General features: G+C 44.5%; 1 protein-coding gene and 1 long non-coding RNA gene across 2 annotated transcripts in view; one reads left to right on the plus strand and one right to left on the minus strand.

Moving 5' to 3' along the window:
- Window positions 1-19118, minus strand: part of LOC308581583 (cadherin-related family member 3-like) — a 44721-nt gene extending 25603 nt beyond the window's left edge. Inside the window, exons 1-6 of the mRNA XM_081184210.1 lie at window positions 18973-19118; window positions 17352-17440; window positions 10471-10571; window positions 4512-4622; window positions 3198-3394; window positions 1949-2126 (exon numbers count right to left, since the gene is read on the minus strand). Coding sequence (XP_081040336.1) covers window positions 1949-2126; window positions 3198-3339 — 320 coding nt within the window. The 5' untranslated portion in view covers window positions 3340-3394; window positions 4512-4622; window positions 10471-10571; window positions 17352-17440; window positions 18973-19118. The remainder of the gene's footprint in view (window positions 1-1948; window positions 2127-3197; window positions 3395-4511; window positions 4623-10470; window positions 10572-17351; window positions 17441-18972) is intronic.
- Window positions 8614-9175, plus strand: LOC308581776. Its single transcript, XR_014005279.1, has 2 exons — window positions 8614-8680; window positions 8870-9175. It is a non-coding gene; the product is annotated as an uncharacterized lncRNA (long non-coding RNA).
- Window positions 19119-20042: the final 924 nt, after the last annotated feature.

The following is a 20042-nucleotide window of genomic DNA, read 5'->3' on the forward strand; positions in this document are numbered from 1 at the left end:
GCAGCTGCATGTGGAGGAGCGGAGACGCGAACCCGGTTCCCCAGATTATGAGACTCCCGCTCTTAACCACTACACCACACCGTCTGAAATTTTTTATACCCAGTAGTTCAAGTGCAACCATGGCAGGAGTATAATGGAACCCTATTTTATAGTCCTATAACTGCACTGTCATGAATGCTTCTTTTAAACATATTTGTAAGAGTCAATTCAACAGAAAGAAAAGACTTAACCTGACTACTTTTCCCTCACATTTTTAGGGGGATTCCAATAAGATTTCCCCCTCTCGTAAGCACTACAGTGCTACTCACAAATTTTCAGAATAAATGGAAGTGGGTTGAAGTCTCCTTAAAACAATACAGTGGTACCTCGCGTTACAGACGCTTCAGGTTACAGACTCCGCTAACCCAGAAATAGTACCTCGGGTTGAGAACTTTGCTTCAGGATGAGAACAGAAATCGTGTGGCGGCGGCGCGGCGGCAGCAGGAGACCCCATTAGCTAAAGTGGTACCTCAGGTTAAGAAAAGTTTCAGGTTAAGAACGGACCTCCGGAACGAATTAAGTTCTTAACCCAAGGTACCACTGTATGTGCTGGCCAGTTGCGGCTGGTGCCCACTGGGACTTGCAGGGTGGGTAAGAAGACCAACAGTAGGTGGAGACAGAGACAAAGACAGAGACAGAAAGAGGTGAGTACGGTAATTCTAGTTTTGCCCTTATCCTCCTGCCTGCTGAGTTCTACAAGGGCAACACTGAGGCTGCCTACACACTTCCCATTTTGCAGAGCGAAAAATCAGTTTCTCTCAACACACATCCTCAACAAGATTGCAGATCTTGCGGTCGAGACAGGTGGGTGCAGTTACTTGATGTAAATGTAAAGGGACCCCTGACCATTAGGTCCAGTCGTGACCGACTCTGGGGTTGTGGCGCTCATCTCGCTTTATTGGCCGAGGGAGCCGGGGTACAGCTTCCGGGTCATGTGGCCAGTATGACTAAGCCACTTCTGGTGAACCAGAGCAGTGCACAGAAATGCTGTTTACCTTCCCGCCGGAGCGGTACCTATTTATCTACTTGCACTTTGACGTGCTTTCGAACTGCTAGGTTGGCAGGAGCAGGGTCTGAGCGACAGGAGCTCACCCCGTTGCGGGGATTCGAACCGCCAACCTTCTGATCAGCAAGTCCTAGGCTCTGTGGTTTAACCCACAGCACCACCACAAACCCTCCCCTTGATTAGATTATGCATTTCAAAACCTTGCCCTTGCTATCGTGGTATATGCCTACCCACGTCATCATTGGTCAGGTATAGACACACACCCATACACCCATTGCTGAGACAGCATGCATCTGTTTTCAAATAGGCTCACTGTGGGGTAATACAGCATCAATCTGCAATGAGCTTTTATTTTCAGAACTAGCTTGACAAGTGCTTTTCAGAGGGGGGGGGGTGTGCAATCAGTCTAGACCAGGCAAAGGCAAACTCCGGCCCTCCAGATGTTTGGGACTACAATTCCCATCCTCCCTGACCACTGGTCCTGTTAGCTAGGGATGATGGGAATTGTGGTCCCAAACATCTGGAGGGCCAGATTTTGCCTATGCCTGGTCTAGACTGTTTGTGAACTAGGTAGGACAAAGCAAGAATTTAGTCCCCACTGGTTCTAGAAGGAAAATGTGCATTTGCAGCCTGAGACTAAGGAAATGGAACCTGACAGGCAGTGCCACCAACTGGACTGCTTGTCAGAAAGAAGGCAGGCAGGTGTGGGCTGCCTGGCGGCAGACTGAATATGGTGGGGCAGGCCTTCATTTGCTCCATTGGCATGGGGTATTTCTTTGGCCCATTTGTTCGATTGTTGTCAATGAGCTTCTTTATATATTTTGAACATCTATGTGAAGGAAAATATATTATGAGAAAAACATAGCTATCCATTTGCTGCCATTTCTTGACTCACTAGCTCACCTGTATACATACTGATGACAGAATGGCACATTGTCATTGATTCCATGTACATTCACTATCACAGGAATGCCTGCACACCTCCGGGTACTGCTGCAAGCCACAACAGTGAATGACTGAGCACTGATAAATCCAGCCTCTTCCATGTCCAGTCTAGAATCAATTAGTAGAGTCCCACGAGCTGCAAAATAGTTGTTAGGATGCTGATGATGATCTGTGGCCTGGCCTGGAACATTTAGTAATGCTTACTAAACTATGAACCTGCCCATAATCTAAGACCTCCACCTGATGTTCTGCTTGTGTGCCCACTACTGAAATTGGTTACGTTAATGAACACGTGAGCGGGGCCTTCTTGGTGGTGGCCCTACAGTTGCAGAATTCTCTCCCAGTTAACAATTCCTTGGCGTATTCTATTCTGGAATTCATTAAGTTTTCAGAAACTCCTATTTTAACTTATAAGCACATTGGGGGAGCCCTGCTGTGTCAAGCCCAAAGGCCACCTAATCTAGCATCCTGTTCTTAATGTGGCCAACCAGATGTCTAGGGAAGCCTGAAAGCAAATGGGCACCAGCAATGGTGAAGGACCATAGCTCCATGGTACAACACATCCTTGGCATCCCAAAGGCCTCAGGTTAAGGCTCGAAAAAGTCCTACCTGAAGCCCTGTAATGCAGCTGCCGTTCAGTGTTGACAATATTTAGCTACCATAGAATGATGGTCTGACCTGGTATTAGAGGAAGTAGAGCAGAAACAGGACTAGGAGACTCCAGGGATAGGCAGTGGGCCTCCAACTGGGGTATCAGCAGCTGCCTAAGGTACGATGCTGATGCTTGGTGCCTGCCCTGTAACATCCCAAGCGTCTCTTTGCATATTCCATGGGATATGCTGCCCCTTGTAGAAGATACAAACTTCATATTTTGCAACATTTTGGTTGGTCCTCTTAAAGCCATCACCCACTGAAATAATGGTATCCCCCTCCCCCTTATGCACCACACACCTTGGCTACCTTTGTTTTTCACATAAGCTAGCTTTTGCCAGTCTCGTGCCCTCCAGATATTTTGGACTACAGTTCCCATCAGTCTTAGCCAGCACAGTCGGCTTGGGCTGATGGGAATTGTAGTCCAAAACATCTGTTCCAGGAGAATGATGTAGACTGACAGTGAGCTATCCTCTTCTCCTGTGGTTGCAATCAAAAACAAAGCATTAAGGGTAGGGGTGGGGTTTTGCCAGGATTCACATCCGTCATGGCTTACCTTTGTCAATCATGAAGTAAGGATTGCTTGGATCAAGAACAAAGGTGATAGGATCCATTGGATCTTCTCCCACAGCATGGCACTTGCCAACTGTCATCCCAATGGGAATTTCTTCATCCAAAGTAATGTCCACCAGAGCCATTGAAACCGAGTCTTCTGTCCTAGGAGTCAATCTGCCTTTCCCAATACTGAAAAAACTAGAAAGGCAACACAGCTTATAAACAGTAGTTACAATGTACAGCTCAGCAGCGGATCATATCTTTTTCACTGAGCCAGCCCAGTCTCAGTCATCACTTTAGCAAGTGTGGATATGACAGTAATTATCCAAGATGTGGCAGCTTTATAATTCCCATATTGATGGTAGGAAGATGAGGATGAAATAGTTATGCACTGGGCAGAGGAAGTTTTGAACTGGGGACTCTCAGGCCTATAGTTCCTACTCTCAGGTACCACTTCGCTTATTTAAGGAGCTTAGAAGAGTTTGGATTTGATATCCCGCTTTATCACTACCCTAAGGAATCTCAAAGCGGCTAACATTCTCCTTTCCCTTCCTCCCCCACAACAAACACTCTGTGAGGTGAGTGAGGCTGAGAGACTTCAGAGAAGTGTGACTGGCCCAAGGTCACCCAGCAGCTGCATGTGGAGGAGCGGAGACGCGAACCCCGTTCCCCAGATTACGAGTCTACTGCTCTTAACCACTACACCACACTGGCTCTTAGATGGGGACAGATCAATAACTGAAGGATTTCAGGGGTGGGAGGGGGAGAGAGAGAGAGAGAGAAAGAGAAAGAGAGAGATGGGTGTGGTACAAAAAAAATAAAATTATTATTATTATTTCAGAGTTTCAGACAATCTCTTCTCCCAAGCAGAAAAGGTGATATGGTTTTCCATACATGACAATAAGGAACTTATATTTCCATGGCTGTGAAGGGAAGATAGCTGTGTGTGCCTGTGTGCATTTTCCTTTTTAAATAATCTTGAAAGCAGCATAATGAAACTGTAATAATAATAAAATCTTCCCCACTCTTATCCCTAGTCTGGCTATAATAGTTTTAGTAACGTCTCTGAAATCTACAAAACCTTTTGGGTTTTGTACTGGGACTAGGGGAAATGAGCACCTATTCCAACAGGTGAGACAGCAGAAAATGGATAGCTGTTCCTACATTCCAAGCCCAGCCCCACAGTCCTACTATGTTCCTACAAGAAGCTCTAGAGACTTTATTCCACCATCAAGGGTCTCTTAAAAAGTCTATCAATTATACACAAGCACAATATACACACCCTATAGAACCAAGCACTACCTTGGATGCTTACGTGCAATTAAGAAAGACGTCCCCACTGTGCTTCACTTCCACAAGAAACACTTTGATATATCCAGTCACAGAGAGACCTTCTGGATCAGCCACAGTCACCTTTACTGAATAGCTGTAAGCAAATGATATATTTACCTACTGCAGTGATATCCTGCTTTCCCCCCAGCCCAAATAACCCCAACACCATTCTCTGACCTCAGAAATGGGGGTATCCAGAAAGTAACAGGAACACCTATCAATCTTCCAGGACACTCTGTAACTGACCTTTATCAAGCAATTCAATTATGTCACCTGTGGGTTACATCAAGATTGCTGCTGTGCTGTTCTGTTTTTTTAAATCACACTACATGTGCTAATTAGTTTACTAATGCCAGGCTGTTTGCATTAGCACCAACACTACCATGTTAATTGGCCACTCTGCTGCGTTGTTAATTGGTTACTGTAACTATTTTGCTTTCAGGTAGCTGTCACTTTCTGCTCTTTTTACATTTCATTTCCTCTGGCCTCAATTCTCTGCATTCTCTACTCTTCCCCTCCCCTCTCCGTGTGTCTGTCTTGCCAATTTAGGATCGTAAGTCGTGCAGTTGATGAAATGGACTGTGTTGCGTGAAAGTTCATGCCATAATAAGCTTATTGGGATTTAAGGTGCCAGAAGACTCTTAAGGTCTTTGGTTTTGTGGAATCCACCTCTTTTGATGAATTTATACTGTTCCATTCAGGGTGGTAAGGTTTTGTTGGCTGTTATAATTTTAAAGGTTTTACCACTTTTCATAATTGCTTGTTGCATTGTTGTAACTCACCCTGGGACTTTATGGTGAAGGGCATGTAAGAAATAAAAATAATAAAAATTGGTGCCAGGTGCTCAGAAGGCTTCTTCCCATATAAACCTGCCAAACAGCTTAAGGTCCACCATTCTATGTCCCTGCCTTTGCTTTGGAAAGGACCATGACTTAGTGGCAAAAGAGCTGTGTTGCATTCAGAAGGTCCCAGGCTCAATCCGTAGTATCTCCAGATAGGCCTGGTAATGTCCCTGTCTGAAAACCTGGAGAGCCGTAGCCAGTCAGTGAAGACAATACTGAACGAGATGGACCAATGGTGTGACTCAGCATAAGGCAACTTCCTGTGTTCCTGTACTCAGAGGTGATGCAAGTGGCCACTAGGAAAGGAGCTTTCTGAGTAACTCTACCCTAGGAATGTTGCCCTGATTGCGACTCTACCTACTATCTCGAATTCAATATACTTCAGGGGCCAAGGGAAGGTTTTCTGGTTTACCCAAGAGCTTTTGTTTGATGGTTTGCATAGTTTTCAGTTACTGGTTACTGCTTTCTATCATCTGTGGTTCGCAAGTACCGCTTAGTTTTCCCTGCCCCTATTTCATCTGCTGAGGTTTGGTTTTATATATGTTATATTCATACTCATAAAATTTATACACCACTTGATTGTATCAACAGACTTAGCAGTTGGTGTGAATTAGATTGAAATTCAAAGGCTTTATTCATGCAGGAACGATTTACAGGATGAGTGGAAAGAGGAAATAGAGGACATCTTATCTGGAGAGAACAGTAGACAAAATGGCTCAGCTTATAGGGTTGGAGTTAATTTAGACTACAAGCATAAGCAGAGTGGCTAGATCATCATCTTGAGAAGGAAGTGTATTTGCTTTCCTCCAACAGTTTGTACAATAAACCTCAAAACAGTTTACGAAAGAGATTAAACAATAAAATTATCACAAAGAAAAAAAATCACAAAAATACATACACATTTTGTATGTGTGTATACAAAAGTCTAAAATACTAAAACAAGTTAAAACTCAAATCAGCTTTCTAAGCATCTGGGAGGAGCCCAGTTGCGCTAGCGTAAGTCCTCGCTCAGGCTTCTGCTAGTAGGACCAGATAGTTGAATCAGGTCCCATGAAATTATCTCATCCTCTTTACTAATAATAAGCCAAATAATCCAAGATACGACTGTTTGAACATGGGCATTGTGTTGTAGAAATTCAGCAGAAACAGCCTCTAAATAAATGACCTACACAGAAAGCCGAATATGTCCATGGGCAACTTTCCGCTCCTTCTGTATAGTACCATTTCTCTATCTTCTCTTTGTCTGTCTTAGCTAGTTAAATCACATCTAATTGAAAAACTCTCCAGAGTAGAAACTTTGTCTCTCGCAATATTTTGTTTCAGCTTTGAAAGGTACAGCAAGTGGTGGCTTCAATTGTCACTTTAGCCTGCTGGAGTAAAACTAGAATGATAAACAATGAGTGCCTGTAATTGGAAAGTGAATAATTAGATCAGAAAGTTTCTTCTGGATGAGCAGAAAGCTCTGCAGTCTCTCTGGGAATATGATGAAGAGCTTTCCAGATCTCATTTGGGTAACAGCCTCTCTTCCACTTGACAAAGAGGAGGGAGCAAGAGGGGAGCTATGCATACTTTCCCTAGACATGTTCATGCATTTCCAAGTCATCCAAGTAAGAAATGCTCTGATTAAAAAAGACACACCTTCTATTTTTAAACAACACCAGGCGGTATTAATATGCAGGTAGAGGGAAATGACTAATTAATGTAGTTCAGCCTTATTAACATACAGCTATAACCCTGTTGCATCCTGCAAGGGCTGGTGAGGTCAGCATTGAGGTAGCTAGAATTAATTAGACATCCCAGGCTCCCTCCGCCCCCCTCTGAATTCAGGCACATCCTGAATCCCACCAGAAGGATAGATACAGAGCTAAAAGCTGAAGGTCTTTTAAGCTTATGAACAAAAACAAACAAACCCTGCAATAAGCAAGAAATCTATTAATAGCAATACTAGTTTTTTCCATCCTGTCATTTTCAAATGCCTAATTTAAATTTATTTTTGCATACACACATGAATCAACTGTTCTTCTAAGCTTTGGGCAGAAATCAAAATGTTTTTGTTCCCTTAGTTTTGCTTCCCAACTCACCCTGATTTACGTCCTTGACTAAACTGTGGGGCGACGTCACGTGATACGACCACATGATGTGGAACTTCCACACTGAAAGGGTCAGGAAGCGGGTGATGTAATGATTTGACACACCTGTTGTTTTGTTACTCCTTATGAGTCACAGGAAGGCTATGATATACAATGAATTGAAAAGGAGGTTCAAAATAACTTTAAAAAAAAAAAAAACCAGAAGCTTTTCTTTGGGGAATTATAGGGGCAGAACTACCTAAATTGTATAGAAATTTATTTATGTATGCTACTACAGCAGCAAGAATACTACTTGCCCAAAAGTGAAAAGAAGCAGAAGTCCCAGCAAAGGAAGAACGGATACAAAAACTTACGGAATATGCAGAAATGGCGAAACTTACTGGAAGAATAAGAAATCAAGATAAACTTTTTTATATAAAAGAATGGAAATGGTTTATTGAATATTTACAGATAACTTACAAACAGATAAAAACATTGGCAGGATTATTGTAATAACCTGCAGTTTCATAAGAGTATATATTTAAAGTAGATAATTAAATGAGCAAATTAAATGAATTTGGATATGCAGAAGAGTTAAAAAAATAAATTTAAGGGACTACAGAAAGAGGGGGAGGGAAGTCAATTCTTTGAAATGTTAAATTGATTATAAAACTAATGAAATGTATAAACTTGAAAAGTATAAATAAAAGCTTTTTTTTAAAAAATGAATGCTGTGGGAGTTGGTTGTAATGATAGGATCAGTGGTGACTTGAGGAAAAAGTCACTTGCTAAATTTTTATTTTTTTAAAAAAAAGAGACTTCTACCCACTGACCACCTCTTCTCACCGGAAATCCTCTTCTTGATCAGGCAATCTATCTAGTTCAGCATCTTGTTCTCACAGTGGCCAACCAGAAAATGCCACCAAGGGAAGCCCACAAGCAGGACCTGAGTTCAACAGGACTCTCACCACTCTCACCAATTCCCACCAACTGGTATTCAGGGGCACACCTGCCTCCACCAGTGGAAGCAAAGCCTCTCCTCCCTGAAAGAGAGGGGAGTGGTTGTGGTCGGGAGCCCGAGCACCGCCCAGCAGGGGGCGTGGCCCCCTGCCTCCAGCTCACCTGGCTGGCGCTCACGCCCCCCCGGTGGCCACCCAACCAGGTGCCGCGGAGGGGGCGTGTTCAGCAGCCTTTTGCTGCAGCGCCAGCCTCTCCCTGGCCTCATTCCTCATCATCGCCCCGTCGCAAGTCACCCACCCTCCACTCCCTTTTAGTTAGGGCTTAGGTCATTGGCCTTGCTATGGACCTTAGGTTGGTCGCCCTGGTTGTCCGGGGGGCCTGGTAGGAGTTTTTCCATTTGGCATTAGGCTTTTTGGTTTTTTCGCCTACCTTGTAGCAATTGTCACAACTTTTGTGGTATTGGTGGGTAGGTTAGGCATTGGAATAATGTGTTGTGGTGTGTCGAAGTGCTAGGTGTGGCCATCGCCTATGCCTTCAATTTTTAGGGGTATTCCGTTAAAGGAATCTGGGGGTCGTGTATTCCGTCCGATGCCTGCTTGGCGGGAGGCCATGGCACGACCCTCGGTGACAGCAGGGGTGAGCCTATAGTTGGATTAGCATCAACAGGCTCCACCTACTGGTGAATAAACCCACTTGTTTCGATCCAATGCCTAAGCCAATACCTTTTCATTGCTGTAATCAATAAAGTTGTGGCCTTTTCTAGCCCATCAACCTTATATCACGTGTCCTTGTGTCTTCATTTCACTTCGCGGGGGTCGGGTCCTCGAACCACAAAGTGTAGTTATTGTGCCCAGTTGACATTGCTTTATGTTTTGAATTGTTTTAATTGATGCCAGCGTTACTTTATTGTTTTTATGATATTTTATGCACTGCCCTGTGCTTCATCGTAGGGCCCAGAAAAATTGAAATACTTTATTGTCACTTGTACAACTTGTATACAGGGAGATTACATGAGCACCCCTCACTCAGCTCTCTTAGTCTTAATTCCCCTCATTTACTAACACACACCAAACCCGAAAGTCAGTTGCCCTGTTGTTATCTTTTCATTCAGCAGCCTAACAGCCCACCGATAGAAGCTGTTTTTTACCCAGTTGGTGCGACTAATCATGTTTCTATATCTTCTGCCTGAGGGCAGGAGATCAAGAAAGTGCCGGCCAGGGTGTGAATCATCCCTGAGAATTTCCCTCACTCTCCTGAGGCAACGTTCTTCTGCTATTTTATGCAGCAGATTCATGGGACAGCCCATAATATCATGTGCTGTATTCACCACCCTCTGTAGGCACTTCCTATCGGTTGATGTCAAAGCAGCGTACCACACCGTGATGCAGTATGAAAGGACAATTTCTATTGTGGATCAGTAGAAGGAGATCATCAGATGTTGATTGACATCATTCTTTCGCAGTGCTCTGAGGAGATGGAGTCTCTGTTGGGCTTTCTTAACCACTTGGGTTGTATTGATTTTCCAAGTAAGGTCTTCACTGAGATAAACTCCTAGGAATTTAAAGGAAGAGACTCTCTCCACACAGCCCTCTCCGATGTACAATGGGGCTAGTTCTCCTCTCTTCCTCCGAAAGTCCGACACCATCTCCTTTGTCTTGCTGATATTAAGGTGCAAGTTGTTCCCTAGGCACCATGTAGATATTTTTTGGACCTCCCCTCTATATGCTGATTCACCTCCACCTGTTATTAAACCCATTATGGTGGTGTCCTCTGCAAACTTAATAATCGCAGTAGACGGGTCAGATGATACACATAATGCACAAATAATAAAATGGAACAGCATGTTGCTAAAGAAAAATCAAAACTTGTACTGTCCTTCCTCATGTCACAGGAAAAGCTGACTTCCTTCCTTCCTTCCTTCCTTCCTTCCTTCCTTCCTTCCTCCAAATGCTCTTGCAGTGTTTGTTACCCCCACAAGCAACCACATGCGGGAAATAATTTTAAATGAAAAACAGTTGGGATTTTCTCCACTTCTGAACAAAATAAAACCACAAAATAGATATCTGCTTACCTCTTTTCCCTGTGTGCAGATCTGAAGGTCTCTGTCGTAGAAATTGTCCCTGCACCATCAATCTTGAATACTGTGAGGTTCGGTGAGATCTCGATAGAGAACTAGTAGGAAAGGGTGGCATCAATTTTTAAAATGTTACGGTTCATGCAAAATGTCAGAGGTTGGAAAACAATGATAGCAAAGAATAATCTGATATATTAGAAGTATTGCTGTGTTTGAATGCCCAGTCCATCCCTATGCAAGTGAACCCACAGGATAGTATCAATAGTAGAAGAGATCTCTATACAATCTATATAAATCTATTGAACTGTTATTCCCCTCTCCCCTCATAAAGCAACATTTATTTTCTGACTGGCTTTTCTTGAGGGTGGCTGAATTTGCTTTTGGTTGTCACCGGCTCCTTGTATTACTTTCTGATTTTGATTTAAATCCTATAGTAAGTCAAATGAAGGAAATTTCCACATCCCCTCTATTCCCTTGCTCCTATAAGCCTCTCTGGAGAGTGGCGGGAGGGGGCCTGTGGGATGTGGCACAGGGGGAGAGAAGAAGAAATCCTTCTGTAAACTCCCTAAAGATCCAGTTCTGATTTACATCAGGGGGACAATAGCATCATCACCCGCAATGATTCTTTGGAGGAGTCTGCCCCTTGAGAGGAGTCTCTGGCTTGCTGGACTTAACGCCTTCCTTCTTGACACACAGAGTACTTCTGGTATATCCTTCCTTGTCCTTATAGAGTTTATAGCTGGAGATAACTGTTAAGTTGTGGGTGAACGTATCAGATGACACAGCGATTCTTCAAACAGCTCTTGTTTATTCACAGAAGTGAACTGAAGGGTTCAGCCAGCCTGCTTATATAGAGCTCCACTACAACGCAACAGCAGCAACTTTCTGTAACTATCCAATCACTGAACGTCACTTTCAATCCCTTATTTGCATATGTGGACCTGAGTGAAAACTATCTACAGTATCCCCCTGCTGGCCCAGGGTGAGAACTTCAGTACATAATAATAACCATGTCCCACAGGTTCTCTCAGTTCCACCAGGTTTCCACTCACGGCCAGCCCTTCCATGAGGCAAAGTGAGGTAGCTGCCTCAGGTGGAAAATTCTGAGGAGCAGAAAGTGGCTAGAAATGTGGGCCATGCAGTCTACATTCCTTCCCTAGGGTGTGGAGGTGGGGCTTTGTTCCATCACCAGTGCTTAAGGATGATTCAGTTACCAGCCTAGTCAGAATTTGTGCACGGAGTGGGGAATGCCTTGTCCTTCGCCTCAGGCAGCAAAATGGCTTGGGCCACTCGTGTGCCCACTATTTCAATGCCATCGCCAAAGACCAACTGCTGTCCCCTAAGACCATTGTGCAAATTCATACAGATTGGCTTTCTTTTAATGTGAAAGAGAAGAGTTATGTCACAAAAGCTTTCTCTCCCCCCCCCCCCCCCGCACAAACAAAGTGTGGCTGATGGCTTGTTACAGTCTGATATACTTCTGTTTACAAAAGGACTCACATGGTTACTAGGCAACAGAAAGACTGGAAGTCAGCTGGAGGAATAAGGAAGTTTTCTGCTTGAGTTTTTGGAACCATCACAGCCAGCAAGTGAGAACACAAATAGCCTCTGTATTAGAGCAATTGGCTTGACTTTATTATCAGCAGATGGACAGGCTGTTGCTCCCTGGAGATTTTTTTAAGTCATTAAGGACACATTAAGGATTGAAAGCAACTTTTCAATCCAAGTGATTTCAATCCAAATGTTTTCAATGAGAGAGCAAACATGTTAATTACCTCTCACTGAAATCTGTGAGATTTAAAAGTGCCTGAATTTATCTGGATTATGTTTCAGATACAGTATTACCACCTAATTTTGCCATATGTCTGGAAATTCCCGGACATAGCCAGGATTTGGCCGTTGGAAACAGGGCCAGGGCAAAAAGCGCTTAATTGTCAACACAAGTCTTTCCCCTAAAGTAGAACCACTGAAGTGAATGGACATGACTAACTGAAGTACATTGGTTTCAATGGTCTACTCTGTGTGGGGCTTGGCTGAATACAACCAGTGTGTTATCTCAGCGCTGTGAGATTTGATAAGGTCATCCAGGGACATAAACAAAAATAATAATGTGCAGATACTTCTAAAAGTAGATTAGTAGGCCATTGACATTTGAGGCACTAAAGGCGCACAGCTCCGTCTCTGAAAATGGTAACTCCACAGAAAAATTAGCAAAGGCATTTCTGCTGTGATCAGTAACATCGTGAACTAATCTGCCGCCTGGTGGCTAATTTGCCTTTAAAACCCAAGGATATGGTTTGCAACTCACCACCACCACCTTTGTTCTGCTGTAGTAGTTCTCGAATTTCCAGGATCGAGTCTTAAGGAGGGTATGAATGTTCAGGAATCGTATGCACTGACAGAGCTTGCTGTGCCATTTCAAGAGAGGCTTATCTTTTTAACAGGAGAAATGGTTGCCGCAAGACCAGAAAACAACACTGGCTCATACTTTCACATTTTTTCTATGTCTCCATGCCTGTTATTCAAGCTGGGCAAAGCCAGTGTGTGTGGTTTATCACAATTTGTTAGAAACCAGGCTGAGGAGTACTGCTCTGATGAGGAATGGTGGGAGCCTCCCCCTCCCCCTGCTCCTGACCAGGATCCTGAAGCTGCCCAGGAACAGTGGGACAGTATAAATTTGGAACAGTGGTTTGCAGAGGGGCACAGTTCTGAAGACAAAAGTTGGGACGAACTGAGGGGTGAACAGCTAGGAGAAGAAGAACTGGGAGAGAGAGAGAGAGAGTTAACTGACTCTCTTTTTTGCTTGAAAGTCTACATCTGCCCAGTCCAAGGTCATGACGAGCAGATAAGGTGGTAGCCCAGAAAGCAAGGTGGTTTCGAGATCAGGTTGCAAGGCACGGAAGTGACTAGGGGGGAAGTGGGTGGAAACCTTAACTGGGAACACCGTCATTCCGAGAATGGCTGCTTTGTTCTTTTGCTGTTATCATCAAAGACTCTTTAAATAGTAAGCGACTGTTTTCGCTTTGTCCTGCTTGTCTATGGCCAAAGGGGCAGAGGAAGCTGAGTCCTCGAAGCCTGACACCATCCTACATTTGGAAAACGTGCTCTTGCACCCTCTGTTTTTCAGCATCCTTTGTAAAAGCCACTTTCTCCACAAATCCACACTTTAACAGCACATTTTAACTCCCCCAAATCCACATTGTGCCTGTGCTTCTGATATACAGTATGCAACTAGCTATACTGGATAATTACACCAGTAGCAAACACAAAATGGAGCCACTGAGAAACGAGCAGGAGGTATCAGCATGCTTGGGGATGTTTGCAGAAATGCAAACAACTCTTGAGGGGGGGGGCAAGCAAACAAAATGAAACAAACCCCAGAAGCCAGAACTGAAAAACAGAATTGGGAAACCCACTAATGGTGCACCCTCTGAAAGGGCATGGCTGTTTGGCTGGCACACTGAACAGGAACACTTCTCTGCAACCTTTTGCTGCCGGTCCCACTTGTTAAAATTGTTTGTTTGTTTGTAGAACCTTTTAAAGAGGGTGAAAGAGGAGAGGGCAAAATATGGTCTGAAGCTCAAAATAAAAAAAAACAAAACGAAGATCATGGCCACTGGTCCCATCACCTCCTGGCAAATAGAAGGGGAAGAAATGGAGGCAGTGAGAGATTTTACTTTCTTGGGCTCCATGATCACTGCAGATGGTGACAGCAGCCACGAAATTAAAAGACGCCTGCTTCTTGGGAGGAAAGCAATGACAAACCTAGACAGCATCTTAAAAAGCAGAGACATCACCTTGCCAACAAAGGTCCGTATAGTAAAAGCTATAGTTTTCCCAGTAGTGATGTATGGAAGTGAGAGCTGGACCATAAAGAAGGCTGATCACCGAAGAATTGATGCTTTTGAATTATGGTGCTGGAGGAGACTCTTGGGAGTCCCATGGACTGCAAGAAGATCAAAGCTATCCATTCTGAAGGAAATCATCCCTGAGTGCTCACTGGAAGGACAGACCCTGAAGCTGAGGCTCCAATACTTTGGCCACCTCATGAGAAGAGAAGACTCCCTGGAAAAGACCCTGATGTTGGGAAAGATGGAGGGCACAAGGAGAAGGGGACGACAGAGGAGGAGATGGTTGGACAGTGTTTTCGAAGCTACCAGCATGAGTTTGACTAAACTGTGGGAGGCAGTGGAAGACAGGAGTGCCTGGCGTGCTCTGGTCCATGGGGTCACGAAGAGTTGGACACGACTAAATGGCTAAACAACAACAATTGTTTGTTTGTTTTAAAATAAATTGATGTTTCTTACATAGCTCTCAAACTGAGGTGGAAATGTGAAGAACTGAAAAATGAGAAACTGGGAGAAAACAAAATGGACAGATCTGCCCCATTTCTAGTAACAACGCCACTGAAATAAAACCCAGCTGCCCAAAGACAATGCTAAATTCCACTTCACAAGGACTGATCTATCATGTGGGATCCGTTTGTTCAAGGGGAATGGGTCTATGACCTGAGGCTGGATATCTTTATTTTTATTTTTTGCATTGAAGAAGGTAACAACATTCAATCTGGGCTGGAGTTGTACAATTCCCACTGGTGCTATAATGTCATAAAACAAGAGCAAAAGTAGACCTGAGGGAGTCATGCTCATTAGCGGAACATCCACAGTTTTGAATAATGTATTCTTAAAAATACATTACATACATTCTTTAATAATATATATATTCTAGGCTAGCATTTGAAAAACTTAGCATGAATTTCCCCAAAGGTTTTTTGTTTTTTTTAAAAGAAAACAACCAAGGGAACAAGCTATAATCATAAATAAAGCTGATGGCCTGTTCCATACCTTGAAAAATGCCTTGCTTGTGTTTAAAGTTTGTTTCATAGCTGAATTATCAACCACAGAAGATGGCAGTTTATAATTAAAATCCAAACTCTTCCTTAATTACAGGTATTGCTAAAGTATCGTTCCTTGCTATATAATTACTCCTCATGGAGATGACTAATTATTTTATTTTATTTTTGAAATGAATCTCCTAGTAAAGTAGCCCCAAAATGTGGGGCTGCCAAGGCACAATATGTGGCCCAAAATTTTAGGGGAGAACCTAAAATTCTTCTTTTGGAGAACATGGAGGAAGGGGAGAAATCTCAGGTCAGGAGCCAGGGCAAGCTGTCTTCTCTTTCCCCCGGACCGCCAGTTCCATTCTGCACTTTAAACCACCCAGTATTGCAGTATGTTGCTCAGCCCTGTCTCTCCCTCTCCCTCTCCCTCTCTCTCTATGGGAGAATTGGCCTAAGGAGCAGCAAGAAACACAAGCAATTTTTTTTTTTAAAGGAATTACATTTCTTCATGCCTGGTGGGCCTGCAATGCAGTGCGAATGTTATTGCGGTTGTCAACCAGGCGCCCGTGGGACACCTACAGGGCTGGCTTACCCATAGGCACTAGGGGTGTGGGGCACCCAGGCGCTGGGCTCTCAGGGGTGCCAGGCCGAGAGTCTGGGGCCAAGATTTGGAGTCCGGAGATTGAAGAGCCAAGCCAGTCGACAGCCACTGCCGAGCGGATCACAGCCTGTCGGAGCGCCACAGGCTTTTCTGCTGTGGGCGCTGAGGCAGCTGGCTCTGTCCTCCTGCACACCTGGGATTGGCAGGCCGTCGAGGGGCTTGCCCAGCGCACACACACTGCTCACACGAGGCATGCAGGCCATAGTCACCATAGTCCTGGTGACTGTTACCCACCAACAACAATGGCTCCGCTCCGACTCCACCGCCGCCTCCTTCTCCTCCCACCGCAGCTCCTCCTCACCCCCGTCCTCCTCCTCCTCACCCTGCGGTGCCTCAGCCTCGCCCACAACCACCACCACAACCAGCAGCCAGAGCAGTGGCAGTGCCCCAGCAGCCCCCCTCAGCCCAGAAACGACAATGCAGACATCAGAGACTGGTTCGGACACAGGTTCGACAGTGACTTTACAGACTTTTGTAGCTGGCCAAGCAGCCGTGCCTACCCAGGTGGTACAGCAATTACCAGTGCAACAACAGGTTCAGCAAGTGCAAATGGTGCAACAGGTCCAGCATGTCTACCCAGCCCAGGTGGTATGTGGAGGGAAGTAACACCGTCTACACAAATGGAGCCATACAAACAACCACGTATCCTTACACAGAAACTCAGATGTGCAGCCAAAACACTGGAGAGAGTTGTGCACCTGCCACCTATATGGCTGGAGGGCACACAGCTTCCCTCCCAAGCCTCAGAGTTGTGAGCTCCCCCCCCCTAAAAAAAGCTCAACAAGTTTCGCCTACCCCAACTCCCCAATGGAGGCGCTGGACAGTTTTTTGCACCCTGGCACCCCATATGCTAAAGACGGCCCTGGACACCTGTGAGCAGGACCTGGACACAACAGCACCCTGTGTGCCTCGCTGCTACCCTGCCCCACAGTGCCCCAGTCCCAACCAGCTAAGCAGCTGTGACACCCGTGTCAGGAGGGCATGGTCTCCAACCCACCATATGCACCACTGCTGTTCACGTTGGCAATTTTGATGCGCCCGTGGGATTTATTTATTTAAGACATGTATAACCCGCCTCTCCTCAAAGAAGCTCAAGTCAGTGCATACGACCGATCCTGTGAAGGAGGTTAGAAGGAGAGAGGGAGAGCAACTGGCCCAGGACCATGGTTGAGTTGTCTTCCCAGTCCCAGACTGACGTTCTTAAGCACCGTGCTACATTGCCAAGAGTTCTGTGTCTGTGTCACACACGACAAACAGAGGTGAAGCCTTGTCCATTTCCCCAATATTCAATTTAAGGAACATGGGTGGGGAAAAGTAATTTGAGACCTCACCTTATTAAGATTAAGCTATAGAAGTCTAAGAGTTATTGAGAATTACCTTCAGAGGGGCTCCCTCAGGATCTCTGGCAGTGACTCTAAAAATTCCAGTGTTTTGCAGGGTATCCTCTGTGATATAAATTTCAGGAGCTGCAGATAAATATTGTTGATGAATCATTCATTTGTTATTATTACCTAATCATCTGGCAGCTGTAATTCCCACCTATGGGCTTCTTTATTTTGATTTCTGCCCCTCACACCGTTCCTTAGACAATGTTAAAATCCTGAAACAATCAAAACAGAATTGGCCATGCTAGCTAGGGTTGATGGGATTTGGAGTCCAGTTACATCTGGAGGACACAGTGTTTTCTACCCCTGCTTGGGATATTCTGCATGGATTGAAGTCATCCTAGTAGCAAAAGTTGGACCCAGAGTCTGTCTTCCATGGACAGATTTGCAAAAGGGACTAAGGTCCGGGAGAGTCCTTCCTGGAACAAAGGAAAGGCAGGGTCAATGCAAAACATGCCATTGCCTGAGGTGGAGCTATGATTGCTTCTCTGTAGCAACCCCATGACTTGGACCTCCTCCCCACTGCTATTCTCAGGAAGAGAAAGCCAATTCAGAACTCCAAGAACATAATACTTGCCCCATCCTCCAGCCCTAGGAGTCCTCATAAGGGAGCTGTGCTTAAAGGAAGAACTGTGAGGGGAGAGGTTTCCAGCCGTCCATTAAATATCATATGCTGATATTTAATATTCTATACTATCCTAATGGATTGTTTAATATTACTTTATTTGATATTAGTTGCTTATTTTAAAGTTATGTTTTATTATCACATTGTTGTATTGGATTCGATTGTTATAAGGTGTACATTCTTTGTTTCTTCAGCTTTACAAATTAAATGTGAAATGAAATGAAAAATTCCAACTTTCCACTGAGTGACTGGGACAAAAAATTACACAGGGAGTGGCAATCAAAATAAATGGGTTTGTGACCTTCTGAAAAGCCTGAGATGTAGCCTGCTGGTCTTAGGGCTGCCATATGTCTGGAAAATGGCCTCCAGGTAGATTTTCGGCCACTCGGCAAAAAGTATGGTAAGGGGAGTTATATTATTCCCCCCCACAAGCTCAACAACTTTGAGTAAGAAGAAAATAAAAACTTGGTTCACTTTTGGGAATATGGCAACCCTATCTGGTGTAGCTTCATTGGGAGGGTATTTCAAAGGTGTGGTGCCACCACAGAAAAGGCCTTCTTTCTGGTGGTTATCCATCCTACAGATTTAGGCCCCAGACACACCAAAAGGATCTCTGGTGGAGATATTAATGTGCAGGTAAAATGGTAGAGGTGCGGGATGTTCATGAGTTTGGCCACAAACTGTTTAGGGCTTTGAAGAGTGACACTAGCAGCTTGAATTGGTTCTGGAAATGCAATGGAATCCAGTGTAGCTTGTATAATATAGGTGCTATAGAAGCTTTACACCCTTCAGGACTCCACCAGCTGCATTTGAAACTGCTGAGTTTGCAGTCTGTCTTTAAAGGCATCCCCATATAAAGAACATTACAGTAGCCTCATCTGTATGTGAGCAGATCATATTGGCAGAAGGGGGTCAAAGACAGGTCAGAGGGTGCGAACCTTTTGAAACCAGCCATTGATCATGCCATCAAAATGTAGTTGCTTCATACCTTGGCTAGGCTGAGTCAGAAGCCCAGTGAAGACAGGTGGTTCGTTGACATCAACAATCTGGACAAAGATGGTCTGAGAAGCTGAACTCCCCTTATCATCTCTCACAAGGATGGGAATTGTGTAAAGACTTGTGACTTCAAAATCCAACTTGGGTAATGCAGTGGTCATTAACTGGACAGGTTAGAAATTCAAAAAACTAAGTGTGAGTATAAAAATAATAATACACAGACTACTATTTCCAGCTTGTAGCATTTTTCTTATTTTACCCTGTTCAGCAAAACTGAGATGGATGTGAAGCTAGCAGTTCAGCAGCTGTCACTTATGTCTTCTCTGCCTCAAGAGCTGAGTCATACTGAGCCCTAATTTGTAGACTGTTGAGAGGCATTCATATGAACTCGCCCACTGTGACCAAGGGGGCTATGCCCATTAGTGCCTCTGTAAGAAAGCACCACTGAGATGCATCTTCTGTTAAAAAAAAAAAGGTGTGGTGAGATTCTGGGAATGAGATCTATTGTATCAGGGATAGAGAACCCCTCAATATGTTTTTGGGATTCCAACTCTTAGCTGCAGATAGCATAGCCAGTGGTCAGGGCCGTGGGATGCTGGATCCAACAACAGGACGGCCACAGGTTCCCTGTCATTATATGACCTAAAACCTGGAGCCCAGACTTTCTTCTCTGCTCTACCAATTGTACAGTCTACTCCAGGCTTCCTCAACCTTGGCCCTCCAGATGTTTTTGGCCTACAACTCCCATACTCCCTAGCTAGCAGGACCAGTGGTCAGGGATGATGGGAATCGTAGTCTCAAAACATCTGGAGGGCCGAAGTTGAGGAAGTCCTCGTCTACTCTATACCACCACTATCCATGCATGCACAAACAAGTCCTTTACTGCCTTTTTGGAAGCATCAGCAACCGGTGCAACCCAAGAGATGTTTTACATTATTTTAAATGTGTGTATATGGTCAGGTAATATGTCTGTCAGTGCCTTCATCTGCAGCAACACGGAGGCTGCACTTCTGATGCCTGGTGGGCAGGGCCGGATTTAGGTTTGATGAGGCCCTAAGCTAC

Source organism: Podarcis bocagei, assembly GCF_964188305.1.
Source record: "Podarcis bocagei genome assembly, chromosome: 2".
Taxonomy (NCBI): Eukaryota; Metazoa; Chordata; class Lepidosauria; order Squamata; family Lacertidae; genus Podarcis; species Podarcis bocagei.